At 48.7% G+C, this 14009-nt stretch overlaps 2 protein-coding genes across 3 annotated transcripts in view; both read right to left on the bottom strand.

The window, feature by feature from the left end:
- The window catches only part of rbm22 (RNA binding motif protein 22), a 28930-nt gene extending 27476 nt beyond the window's left edge, over window positions 1-1454 (bottom strand). Inside the window, exon 1 of the mRNA XM_059990672.1 lies at window positions 1322-1454. Coding sequence (XP_059846655.1) covers window positions 1322-1375 — 54 coding nt within the window. The 5' untranslated portion in view covers window positions 1376-1454. The remainder of the gene's footprint in view (window positions 1-1321) is intronic.
- Window positions 1455-9698: 8244 nt separating this feature from the next.
- The window catches only part of dctn4 (dynactin 4), a 139312-nt gene continuing 135001 nt past the window's right edge, over window positions 9699-14009 (bottom strand). For both annotated transcript variants that reach the window (XM_059990668.1, XM_059990667.1), the window contains exon 13: window positions 9699-12559. In XM_059990668.1, coding sequence (XP_059846651.1) covers window positions 12346-12559 — 214 coding nt within the window. In that variant the 3' untranslated portion in view covers window positions 9699-12345. The remainder of the gene's footprint in view (window positions 12560-14009) is intronic.

Below are 14009 nucleotides of genomic sequence, written 5' to 3'. Positions count from 1 at the left end.
CCTAGATGAGCCGCTGACCACATCTGACAAGCCCAATCTGCCTGAATTTTGATTCTGAACATCTGATTCCACCAGCTCCTTTGGCAGCAAGTTCCAGTGAGCTGTTTTATTTCATTAACGTGGTTTGTGGGAAAAGATCAGAGCACTGCAGGAAACACAGGTGGATCACGTACAACTCCTTACCGACCTTCTCAGAACTGAACTCAGAACTCTGGGAATATGCACTATGTTATCGTGATGCCCTCATCCCTATATTAAAAAAATGCACCTCAGAATCCCTTTAAACCACTTTGCTCTCAATTGAACCTCTGCCCGCTTGAATCTCTGATGGGCAGGGTGTTGAAGGATGAGGCCAAGAGGATGCAGGGAGGCTAAGCAGGAGAATGTGCGACGGTGTAGATTTGTGGTAGGAAGTTCAAATTAGTGAGGTTGGGGATGGGAAAGATCTGAGGATCTGATTGGTGGGTTGTGGGGATCTGAGGCTCTAATTGGCGGGTCCTGGGGATTTGAAGCTCTGGAGGGGACGAGGGAGATCCGAGACTCTGATTGGTGGATTGAGTGGGGATCTGAGGCTCTAATTGGCGGGTCCTGGGGATTTGAAACTCTGGAGGGGACGAGGGAGATCCGAGACTCTGATTGGTGGATTGAGTGGGGATCTGAGGCTCTAATTGGTGGGTCGTGGGGATTTGAAGCTCTGGAGGGGACGAGGGAGATCTGAGACTCTGATTGGTGGATTGAGTGGGGATCTGAGACTCTGATTGGTGGGTCGTGGGGATTTGAAGCTCTGGAGGGGACGAGGGAGATCTGAGACTCTGATTGGTGGGTCGTGGGGATCTGAGGCTTTAATTGGCGGGTCCTGGGGATTTGAAGCTCTGGAGGGGACGAGGGAGATCTGAGACTCTGATTGGTGGATTGAGTGGGGATCTGAGACTCTGATTGGTGGGTCGTGGGGATCTGAGGCTCTAATTGGTGGGTCGTGGGGATTTGAAGCTCTGGAGGGGACGAGGGAGATCTGAGACTCTAATTGGTGGATTGAGTGGGGATCTGAGACTCTGATTGGTGGGGACGGACGAGATCTGGTGGGGTTTTATTGGGGGGGGATGAAAGGCTGTGAGTTCGGGTGGTGGATTCGGATAAAAGGGGCCGGGGGATGTTAATCGTCCTCCACATCCCCCTCTCCCTCTGCACAACCATCTGTACCCGAGACCCAGGTCCGGGACAGACGGCGGACCCCGAACTGAGCCAAGCCCTTGGTGCCGAGGGAGCGCGGTAACCCTCCCTCCCTTCCGCCCCGTCCATCCCTCCCGGTCCCAAATCTCACCGCGTCCTCCCAATTCTGCCGGTTGTACGTGTTCGCCCCGAGAGAAGTCGCCATCTTCGCCTATCCCGGCTTGCCTCGCGCGGCCGCGGGCCTCCTTTTCCCGGCACGCCCCGCGCCTCACGGCCTCATGACGAGCAATGGGGCTTCGGCGCTGCGGGGCGGAAGTGGCGCCTCGGCGGGCAACTGTCCCACATCTATTCTGTTCCGGAAGAATCGGAGCTAAAGGGAGAGGGGCCGATCGGTAACCATCAACCAAAGTTCAAAATAAATTTATTATCAAAGTACATATTTGAGATTCGTTTTCTTGTGGACGTATTAAATAAATCTGTAGAATAATAACCATAACAGACTCAATGAAAGACCGCCCTGCTAGAGCGTTCAAGCAGAGTGCAGAAGACAACGAACCCAGCAAATCAAAAAAGAAGCAATAATAATAAATAAATAACAATAAATATCGAGAACATGAGATGAAGAGTCCTTGAAAGTGAGTCCAGGTTGTGGGAACATTTCTGTGATGTTGAGTGAAGTTATAGTTACCCCCTCTTGTTCAGGAACCTGATGATTGAGGGGCAATAACTGTTCCTGAACCGGGTGGTGGGGGTCCCTGACGATGGTTGGCAGCAGTGAGAAGAGAGCGTGGCCCGGGTGGTGGGGGTCCCTGACCATGGATGACAGCAGTGAGAAGAGACCGTGGCCCGGGTGGTGGGGGTCCCTGACGATGGATGACAGCAGTGAGAAGAGAGCGTGGTCCGGGTGGTGGGGGTCCCTGACGATGGATGTCAGCAGTGAGAAGAGAGCGTGGCCCGGGTGGTGGGGGTCCCTGACCATGGATGACAGCAGTGTGAAGAGAGCGTGGCCCGGGTGGTGGGGGTCCCTGACGATGGATGGCAGCAGTGAGAAGAGAGCGTGGCCCGGGTGGTGGGGGTCCCTGACGGTGGATGACAGCAGTGAGAAGAGAGCGTGGCCTGGGTGGTGGGGGTCCCTGACCATGGATGACAGCAGTGAGAAGAGAGCGTGGTCCGGGTGGTGGGGGTCCCTGACGATGGATGACAGCAGTGAGAAGAGAGCGTGGTCCGGGTGGTGGGGGTCCCTGACGATGGATGACAGCAGTGAGAAGAGAGCGTGGTCCGGGTGGTGGGGGTCCCTGACGATGGATGTCAGCAGTGAGAAGAGAGCGTGGCCCGGGTGGTGGGGGTCCCTGACGGTGGATGACAGCAGTGAGAAGAGAGCGTGGCCTGGGTGGTGGGGGTCCCTGACCATGGATGACAGCAGTGAGAAGAGAGCGTGGCCCGGGTGATGGGGGTCCCTGACGGTGGATGGCAGCAGTGAGAAGAGAGCGTGGCCCTGGTGATGGGGGTCCCTGACGGTGGATGACAGCAGTGAGAAGAGAGCGTGGCCCGGGTGATGGGGGTCCCTGACGATGGATGGCAGCAGTGAGAAGAGAGCGTGGCCCGGGTGGTGGGGGTCCCTGACAGTGGATGACAGCAGTGAGAAGAGAGCGTGGCCCGGGTGGTGGGGGTCCCTGACGATGGATGCTGCTTTCCTGCAGCCTGCTCTGTGTAGATGTGCTCAATAGTGCGGAGGGATTTACCTGTGATGGACTGGGCCGTATCCACTACTTTTTATAGGATTTTCCGTTCGAGGGCATTGGATTCCATACCGGGCTGTGATGCAGCCCGTCAGTAAACTCTCTGCTGTCAGCAGCACCAAGGGTTTACCTCAAGCACCATAAACATTGACATGTATTAGGAATTTGCCACGGCATGTTGGTATGCCCTGCAGCAACAAAAATCATTTAGCAATTAAATGGAATAAAGAATTATACAGAAGGAAAAGTGCACAGTGCTTGGTACTTCCTCGGGAGTCAGGAGTGTGATGTCGGGAATTGGTTTATTATGCACCAAGGTACAGTGAAAAGCACAAATGATTTTCCAGATAAGGTCAATGTCAACTGCACAAATCCGTGCACGCACAGACATAATGAAAAGCTTGTTGCTCCCTCTAGTCTATAATGACCAGTGTGCACAAAAATCTTGTGCTGTACAATTTTTTTTTGCCCAGTGACAACATGTGTGCTCTGAATAATTTCTTCAATAAAAACAGTATAAATCAGCCAGTTCTAAAATCTGCAGACAAATCATAACCAACTCCACATTGTCAACACCATCTGCATCAGAAAGCAGAAGATGACATGTGAAATATACTTAACACGCCAATGAGGGCAACAACCTTTGGTGTGCATTTTAAATTCTTTGTACTCCAGTGGCACGGGCAGCCACGTACTCCTTAAGGGGAACATTGCTGGTGTTGGACTGTTACATACCCCGTGGGTATCTTGTGACTGTCTTACGACCATGATGTGATTGAGTGTCTGGTGAGGATGATGTAATGGTCTTGTGATGGTGGGGTGATGTAATTTTCCCGCCAGTGTGAGGTCACATGATGACATGTTCCAGCAGGTATGAAATGGGAAAGCCTGCTGTGACGCAGGAGTTGTTGTGTTGAGTCATCGTTTCATTTGTCAGTTACTCTGTTATGCTGCATGTTTGTCTCATGTCACAGTTTTGTTTCAAAGTGGAGTTGTACTTTCTATTGTAAGGTGCAGAATCATTGTGCTGGCAGCTTTTCCAATCACTGCCAGTTTTGTTTGATGTCTCTTTGATTTAATTTTAAAGTCTAAGTATTGGAGAGTGAAGACTTTACCGAAATACGGGAACCCGAAGGATTGAGTAAAGTTCAGCGGTTTAATACAGGATCAACCCTATTGAATCTTCGTTCAGGATATAGTGACCTGCACCTGAGATAACCCCTGCCTGTAAGAGTAGAGAAGGCTGTGCAGTGTTTATTCACCAAGAAAAAGGTCAGCTGCTTTAAGCTGTTTTTATTTCCTTCGTCATGAATTCTTCGGACAAAGCATATTTCAGCTGGGATCAGCAGTAACATCACATCGTCGAGGAATTCGTTACTTCAGGAAAGTCTCTCCTAATTGACTTTCGTATTTACCACTTTAAGAACTGTTCCAGAGTTGCCATATAGCAGTTAACTTCCAGTTAAGTTAGTCGTTAGTTTATTTTTCATTTTTGTTGAGCAGAGTTTAATGAATGTCTATTTGTTTATGAAACCTGACTCAATTCTACCTGACTTCATTGTTGCTGGACATGTAACAGTACTGCACAGAACATCAGATAAACAGCATTCACAAGAAAGACAGAAATTACACATCATTCATTCGCAGAGAACATAATTAGAACAAAAAATAACCGTCAACTTTAGGGCAAAGTGGTCGGAGTGGTTGCTAAACTGTAGTGATTCAGAGCAAGACACACAAAACATTGGAGGGACTCAGCGGGCATCTATGGACCAGGGCTTTCCAGTCCTGAGGAAGGGTCTCGGCCTGAAATGTTGACTGTTTGTTCCACGCCGTAGATGCTACCTGACTTGCTGAGCTCCTCCAGCATTTTGTGTGTGTTGCTCTGGATTTCCTGCACCTGCAAGATCTCCCGTCTCTATAGTTACTAGGTTGATTCTTGCTCCTGGTGATGGGGGACATCAGACTTCCTGCCCGATGGGAGCTGTGAGAAGATGGCCTGGCCCGGATGACAGGAGTTTTAAAAGGGAAATCAGGGGGCAGGTTCTTCACAGGTTTGTATTTGGAATTAACTGGCAGAGATAGCAGCTGAGGTGAGAACATTGGCAATGTTTTAAAGTACATGAATAGGAGAGGTTTAGAGGGCTAAGCTCACTGTTGTGGGCCGAATCAGTATACAGGAGGGAGTGTGAAAATCTGGCTGAGTGGTGCCACAATAACACCCTCTCACTCAATGTCAGCAAGACCAAGGAGCTGACTATCGACTTCAGGAGGAGGAAACCAGAGATCCATGAGCCAGTCCTCATCAGAGGATTGGGGCGGAGGGGGTTCTCATTGTTATTATTTCAAAGGACCCCTCCTGGGTCCAACAGCTCCTAAATCTGCAGATGCTGTAAATCAAAGCAACACACACAAAATGCTGGAGGAACACAGCAGGCCAGGCAGCATCTATGGAAAAGAATACACAGTTGATGTTTCAGGCCAAGACCCTTTGGCAGAACTGGAGAAAAAAAGAAAATAGATTTAAAAGGTTGGGGAGGGGAGAGAGAAACCACTCAACTCCACTCGCCCCATCATTGAACTTTTCCCACAAACTATAGACTCACTTTCAAGGACTCTTCGTCTCATGATCTCAATATTTGTTGCTTATTCATTTATTATTATTTCTTTCTCTTTGTATTTGCACAGTTTGTTGTCTTTTACACACTGGATGAAAGCCCAAGTTGGTGTGGTCTTTCATTGATTTTGTTATAGTTATAATACTATAAATTTATTGAGTATGCCCAGAAGAAAATGAATCGCAGGGTTGTAAATGGTGATGTATATGTAGTTTAATAATAAATTTTCTTTGTACTTTGAACCTTGAACGTGAATGAAAGGCGAGATGGGCCGAAGGGACTGCTTTCACGCTGTGTGACTCAGTATCTCCCCCTGTCGTCGTCGCCCAGTATTTCAGCCAATTCCACATGTTGTCATTGTTGCGATGGACAGCAGGTGGCGGCAGAGACCCACCCCAGGCAGGACTGAGCCACCGCTCTGGATTAAGAAAGTTCGAGCTTCTTCAGAAAAAATCAGTACAAAACCAAATCATTGTGTGTCCTTGGACACTAAGCTCCCAGCTATAATCTTCTTTCAGCCATGATTCATTGATGCCTGCAACATCATTCCTGCCAATCTATAACTGTGCTGCAAGTTCATCAGATACAACACCGTCAGTCCTGTATTCACCTGTTTTGATTTTAAACATAGAAACATAGAAAACCTGCAGCACAATACAGGCCCTTCGGCCCACAAAGCTGTGCCGAACATGTCCCTACCTTAGAAATTACTAGTGTTACCCATAGCCCTATATTTTTCTAAGCTCCATGTACCTATCCAAAAGTCTCTTAAAAGACCCTATCGTATCTGCCTCCACCACCGTTGTCGGCAGCCCATTCCACGCACTCACCACTCTCTGAGTAAAAAAACTTACCCCTGACATCTCCTCTGTACCTACTCCCCAGCATCTTAAACCTGTGTCCTCTTGTGGCAACCATTTCAGCCCTGGGAAGAAGCCTCTGACTATCCACACAATCAATGCCTCTCATCACCTTGTACACCACTATCAGGTCACCTCTCATCCTCCGTCACTCCAAAGAGAAAAGGCCGAGTTCACTCAACCTGTTTTCATAAGGCATGCTCCCCAATCCAGGCAATATCATCTTAAATCTCCTCTGCACCATTTCTATGGTTTCCACATCCTTCCTGTAGTGAGGTGACCAGAACTGAGCACAGTATTCCAAATGGGGTCTCTATTGCGTTTCTTGAATAAGGGAGCAACATCTGCAACCCTCCAATCCTCAGGAACCTCTCCCATCCCCATTGGTGATGCAAAGATCATCACCAGAGGCTCAGCAATCTCCTCCCTCGCCTCCCACAGTAGCCTGGGGTACATCTCATCCGGTCCCAGAGATTTATCCAACTTGATGCTTTCCAAAAGCTCCAGCACATCCTCTTTCTTAATATCTCCATGCTCGAGCTTTTCAGTCTGCTGCAAGTCATCACTACAATCACCAAGATCCTTTTCCATAGTGAATACTGAAGTGAAGCATTCATTAAGTACTGCTTGATGAAATACCTCATACCTGACAGGTCTTACTCTCCCACGCCTTACCCTCTTGCTCTTCACATACTTGTAGAATGCCTTGGGGTTTTCTTTAATCCTGCCTGCCCAGGCCTTCTCATGGCCCCTTCTGGCTCTCCTAATTTAATTCTTAAGCTCCTTCCTGTTAAGCTTTTCAATTTTGTCTGCCTTTTACGTTGCAACTCATCCTGTTGCCCTGTCAGCCCCCTCTGCTCACTACTCGTTGCCTCTGTTTGTAAACCGGCTACCTCACCTTCAGCACTATCATCCGCTTTTCCTACAACACTTCTTGAGTAGCTGGAGTATTGTGTACAGTTCTGGTCGCCCCGCTATAGGAAGGATGTCGAGGCTTTGGAGAGGCTGCAAGAAAGGTTCACCAGGATGCTGCCTGGTTTAGAGGGCGTGTGCTACAACGAGAGACCGAACAGGCTAGGGTCACTTTCTCTGGACTGGCGGAGGCCGAGGGGAGATTTGATAGAGGTTTATGAGAGTATCAGAGGTGTCGATAGACAGTATATTTCCCTAGGTTGGAATATCTAATACCAGAGGCTATGCAATGAAGTGGTAGGTTCAGAGGGGCTGTGAGAAGGAAGTTCTTTTTACTCAGAGAGTGGTGGATGCCTGGAATGGTAGAGGCAAGTGCATCAGAGGCTTTTGAGAGATGTTCAGATAGGCACATGAATGGCTGCAGGAATGTGGACATTGTGTAGGTGGGAGGGATTAGTGTTTGTGTGTTTCAATTTGCTGTTTAGCTGTTGATGTCATGGCAAGCAATACAAAGATTTTCTTTGAAACTACTTACCTATGAAAGTAATAATTAACCCACTTGGGACAGCAAGATCGCACAATTGACAGTGATGTAAACAACCAAATGTTATATTCACAGCAAATATTGACCCTAGGACTAAGGGGAGACGTTCACTAATTTTCTTCATTTGACAGGACATCAGATTCATTTTCAAACACCCTTTACGTGGCAAATGGGCTCAGGGCCGCTGATTTACAGCAGGATCTTGGGGTACGAGTCCACAGCTTCCTGACAGTGGCAACACCAGTGGATGGGGGCGGGGGGTGAGTCCAAATCAAAATCGGATCCATTATCACTGACAGACACAAAGTGAAGGTTGTTGTTTTGCTGCAGCAGTACAGTGCAGTCAAAATTTTTTTATTAATTACAGCAAGGATAATACCAACAAGATCAACACGCAGGCACTGTTCATGGGTTTGCGTCTCCTTTCAGAAATCTGATGGTGGAGGGAAAGATGTCCCGAATCTTTGAGCATGGCTCTTAAGGCTCCTGTACATCCTTCCTGATGGCAGCAATGAGAAGGGGACATGTCCTGGATGGCAAGATGGCCATCTTCTTGAGGATGTCCTTGATGGTGGAAGGGTGTGCTTGCGATGGAGCTGGCTTTGTTTACAGCCCTCTGCAACTTCTTGCGATTCTATGCATTGGTCTCGTCTCACCTTAAGTAATACTGTTTACTTTTTAATTTGTGTCCTACGTTAAATGTCAATCTTCTGGAATTTCAAGGTTGGCGGAGTGGGGATATTTATCTACCAAAGGAGGTACAAGGTTCTCCTTCCCTCCGCTAACATGCAGGTCACCCTTGGACAATGTGTAGCACCTGCTTACCCACACCCCCTGGGTCAGGGTCACGTGAAATCATGGCAGCAGCTGGCGCATATCACAAGTCCTGGTAACGTGACCACGGACGCCAGGTAGACGATCTCTTAAGATTACTGATAATGGCCGGGATCACCTGCCTTGTAAAGTCACCGCCCAGAAGGAAGCAATGACAAACCACTTCCGTGGAAAAATTTGCCAGGGAGTTATGGTCATAGACACTCCACATAATGAACAAACTATACTTTATTCTTTGTGGTGATATTACTGTGTTGGTGTGTGGGTGTTCATATGTACTGTGTTGGGCACCTTGGTCCCAGAGGAACATGGTTTCATTTTGTGTACATGTGTGTATGGTTGAATGATGATAAACTGGAAGTTGAACTTGAGGCTGTGATGGAACTGGTCAGAATGCTTTCTACACAGAAACTTGTAAAAAGCCTTGGTGACATACAAAATCTCCTCAGACTCCCAACAGAGTTGACAGTGTGCCTTGCTGGTGACTACGTGCTACATGTTGGGCCTTCACTGGTTGGGGCATTCAATAGAAGCAGCAGGAAGTCAGGCTGCACTTGGGGATTACCGTATGAAATTCTGGTTGCCCCATTACAGAAAGGGTGCAGAAGTTGGTTCGCTGGGATGCTGCCTACTTTCGAGGGTAAACCTGGGTTGTAGTTTCTGGAGCAGCAGACACTGAGGGGAGATCAGATAGAGATTTATAAGATTATCAGAGATACAAGTATGGCAGACAGCAAAATCATTTTTCTGATGGTAGAAATGTCAAATATTAGAAGACTTACATTTGGAGAGGGGGAAAGCTTAAAGATGTCCGGAGATTTCTGTTTTAAAACAGAGTGGAGGGTGCCTGGAGAGGGTGTGGTGGTGGAACCAGATGAAGTGTATTGACTGACACGAGAACGGTGGACAGGCACAGCAGATCAGCTTCATGGTCACCACAGACATTGTGGGGTGAAGGCCCTTGTACTCCACTCTTCCATGTTCCAGTATGACAACAGATCAAGACCCAACATGTCAGGCAGTCAGTGTTGAAATTTGTTTATTGTTTAATTGATATAAGTTACACGTTAATACACTAGAACATCAACTGGTATAGCACAGCAGTTTCAGGCAACCGCAAACACAAGGAGCCAACACAAGTGTTTACAGACAGCCATGTACGCAGGGAGCCACAGGGACTACAGGTGGCTGCAAACGCAGGGAGCCACAAGGGGTTACAGGCAACCTCGTACACAGGGAGCCACAAGGGGTTACAGGCAACCTCGTACGCAGGGAGCCACAAGGGGTTACAGGCAACCTCGTACGCAGGGAGCCACAAGGGGTTACAGGCGGCCGTGTACGCAGGGAGCCACAAGGGGTTACAGGCAACCTCGTACGCAGGGAGCCACAAGGGGTTACAGGCAACCTCGTACGCAGGGAGCCACAAGGGGTTACAGGCAACCTCGTACACAGGAAGCCACAAGGGGTTACAGACAGTGGGGTGTGCAGGGAGCCACAAGGGGTTACAGGCAACCTCGTACGCAGGGAGCCACAAGGGGTTACAGGCAACCTCGTACGCAGGGAGCCACAAGGGGTTACAGGCAACCTCGTACGTAGGGAGCCACAAGGGGTTACAGGCAGCTGCATACGCAGGAAGCCACAAGGGGTTACAGGCAACCTCGTACGTAGGGAGCCACAAGGGGTTACAGGCAGCTGCATACGCAGGAAGCCACAAGGGGTTACAGGCAACCTCGTACACAGGGAGCCACAAGGGGTTACAGGCAACCTCGTACACAGGAAGCCACAAGGGGTTACAGGCAACCTTGTATGCAGGGAGCCACAAGGGGTTACAGACAGTGGGGTGTGCAGGGAGTCGCAAGGAGTTACAGGCGGCAGTACACAGGGAGCCGCAATAGGTTACAGATGACCAGTGACAAAGGGCAAGGAGAGTGAAAAACCTGGGGGCAGCAGTGGAATGCAGGATGTCAATGAAGGGTCAAATAGCTTTTTTGTCTAGGCTTTTCGCGTGCCAGCTGCAGGATTTCTGACAACAGGAGGTGGAGGAAGTAGTAACTACGCTAATGCACGAGGAAGATTGTTACAAGGTGAGGGGTCTGAGATCGAGAGGCGTGCAGTGAGGCAGATCAGTCACACCTCAATATTTTGATGTACATGATAAAAACAAAGCTAATCTTTTTGTGTTGCTCTGGATTTCCAGCATTTGCAGAATCTCATGTTTAATCGTTCCAGCTGCAGTTCTGGGGCAGGGAGAGGAGAGTAGTGTTCAGCAACGGGAGGAGGAATTCTTGCTGTCCGTGGGGGACAATGTTCCTAGTTGCTGTCTCTCGGTGGGGCCAGAGGGAGGGAATCTGGCAATCGGGTTATCACAGAGGGCAAGAAGGGTGCATCCCAAATCCATAACCATCTCTTGGCCAGGAACATCAGGGGTCTGTGCGTCACTGTGCTGAGTGACAGTGAAGGCACAAGAGGCTGTAGATGCCAGAATCTGTAGCAACACACACAATCCGTTGGAAGAACCCAGACGGTTGATCAGTTTCAGTTGGGGGGGGGGGGGGGGAGAAAGGAATTTTCCCGAAGCAAGACCTTGATCTGAAATGTGGACTTTTTCATCTGCCACCCCTTCACACAGATGCTGCTCGACCCCAGAGTTCCTACAGCAGTTTGCTCATTGCGTGAAGCTTTCAACGTCTTGTTCAAATTCACCCAGAGACATGGCATTTTAAACCAAGTTTGCCCAAAAGCATGCAGCTGAAGATAAACATGAGATTCTGCAGATGCTGGAAATCCTGAGCGACACACACAAAATGCTGGGGGAGCTCAGCAGGTCAGGCAGCATCTATGTAGAAGAATAAACAGTTGATATTTTGGGCCGAGACCCTTCATCAGGACTGGAAAGAAAGGGGGAAGATGCCAAAATAAAGGGGAAGGGGGGGAAAAAGTATTAAATCCACTGTGAACAGTTCCAAGCATAGCTGCAAAAGGATGGGGGCTAGGAACTCTATTCTGTTAGAACCCAGAGCTATAGAAATGCCAACAGAAGCTCTAAAAGACCTCACCCCTGCGAGAGGAAAGATCTTTGCCTAGTAGATTAAGATGGGCTACCCCTGGGGCCAACTTCAAAGACTGACCCAGGATAGAAGACTGGTGAGAAAGGGAAGTATTCTGATTACTGCCCCCTTCCTTTTCAGTCCTGATGAAGGGCTTCAGTCCGAAATGTTGACCGTTTATTCTTTTCTATAGATACTGCCTGACCTGCTGAGTTCCTCCAGTATTTTGTGTGTATTGCTCTGCATTGCCAGCAACTGCACAATCCCATGCTTGTGATTTACCGTCCCCACATATGCTGCTCAGCCCATGAAGAATCACTGCACCCACCCCATCAACAGCAAGAGAGGCCTGTGTGACCTCCAGATAGGTGAGTTTCTCTGACCCTTTCGGTTCCCTCTGCCCCAACCCCAGTAAAGAGACACCCAGTTGCTGGTGTGGGGGTGGGGGGTCACTGGGAGGGAAGGGGTAGAGAAAGTCCCAGCCTGACATCAACATGCTGGGTCAGCCAGATGACCTCTGCGCTCAGTTCAGCTTCATCAGCCGGCCGGATGGCTCCCGCTGGGTTTCTGGTGTGGTGGTGGGGGGTCACTGGGAGGGAAGGGGTAGAGAAGGTCCCAAGCTCAGGCGGCCAGGGGTCCCAGCCTGAGATCAACATGCTGGGTCAGCCAGATGACCTCTGCGCTCAGTTCGGCTTCATCAGCCGGCCGGATGGCTCCCGCTGGGTTTCTGAAGTCGTAGCGCAGCTTGAAGCTGATGTTGATGTCTCCGCTCTCTTTCTGCGGGATCACCCTAATGAAGACACCCACCTTGTTGGATTTCCGGAAGGCCACCACACTGTGGAGGGAACAGGAATAGGTTTTATTATCAACACCTGCACCAGGATATAGTGAAAAGTTTGTCTTCTTTTGGTGCCAGGAAGGCCAGTAACATCATGAAGCATCCCACCCTGCTCATGGACTGTTCGTCCCTCTCCCATCGAGGCTATTAGCTTCTGGTGAGGGTACGACAGGACCACCAGACTCAAAAACAGTGACTTTCCCCAAGCAGTGAGGCTGATCAACACCTCCCCCCACTAACCCACTCCTCCACACCCCCAACCACCACTGCTTTATCATTTCCTGTCAGAGTCACACACACTCCTGTGTCTAGCGTCACTTTACGGACATACGATCAATGTACCTGAGCTACAGTGTCACAGAAACAGGCTCTTTGGCCCATCTAGTCCATGCAGAAACACTTAAACTGCCTATTCCCATCAACCTTCACCAGGACCATAGCCCTCCATACCCCAACCATCCATGTACCTATCCAAATTTTTCTTAAACGTTGAAACCGAGCTGGCATGCACCACTTGTACTGGCAGCTCGTTCCACACTCTCACGGCTCTGAGTGAAGAGGTTTCCCCTCATGTTCGCCTTTAACATTTCACCTTTCACCCTTAACCCATGACCTCACCCAACCTCAGTAGAAAAACTATCTATATCCCTCATAAATTTATATTTAATGTGTTTTATTATTGTTGTGTCCTTTATCTTGTACTTTTTTCCTGTACTACATCAAATTCGGAGTAACAATTATTCCATTCTCCTTTACACTTGTGTACTGGAAATGACATTTAAAAACTAGGATCTTTCAAAATATTTGTTCACATCATGATTCAATGAACTTGTGATAAACAAATATAATGCTGTTTAGACAGAACTAATCACTTTATTGTCATGCTGCCAAGTTCAGCTGTGAGAGGAGGATTGGACATGGACAACCCGTAAAAACGCAGAGCTACAGAAACACCCACATAGCTTCAAAGACCTCAGCCCTGGGAGAGGAAGGAGAAGATGGACTACGTGAAAAACTATCTCAGGAGGCGGTGGTGAGCTTAACCAAGCGATACTGTGACCAACAGAGCCAGATGTCACAAGTGACTTCACATTAGTTAACATCAAAGGAAATCCAATTCACATCACTGTGTGTGATCACAGCTTGGTAAATGAAATAATGAGGAGGTTTACAGAGGGTTGAAGGCTGAAGGCACAATAATTGAGGATGCTTTGGTTTCCTCGCACACCCCAAAATGCTCAGCTCAGGGGTAAGTTGCCTCTAGTGGGTGAGAGAGGGGGCAGAAACTGGGGGAAGTTGATGGGAACATGGGGAGAATGAAATGGGATTAGAGTAACTGTGTGACTGATAGCTAGCACAGATTTAGTGGCTGAAGGGCCTGTTTCATTGGTAAACGACTCCATGACCAGACTTCTTTCTGAGAAACTGTGAACCCAGGTTCAAGACA

Source organism: Hypanus sabinus, chromosome 15 (assembly GCF_030144855.1).
Source record: "Hypanus sabinus isolate sHypSab1 chromosome 15, sHypSab1.hap1, whole genome shotgun sequence".
NCBI lineage: Eukaryota > Metazoa > Chordata > Chondrichthyes > Myliobatiformes > Dasyatidae > Hypanus > Hypanus sabinus.
The sequence above is the reverse complement of the archived record's forward strand: the minus strand, read 5'-3'. Positions and strand labels throughout refer to the sequence as shown.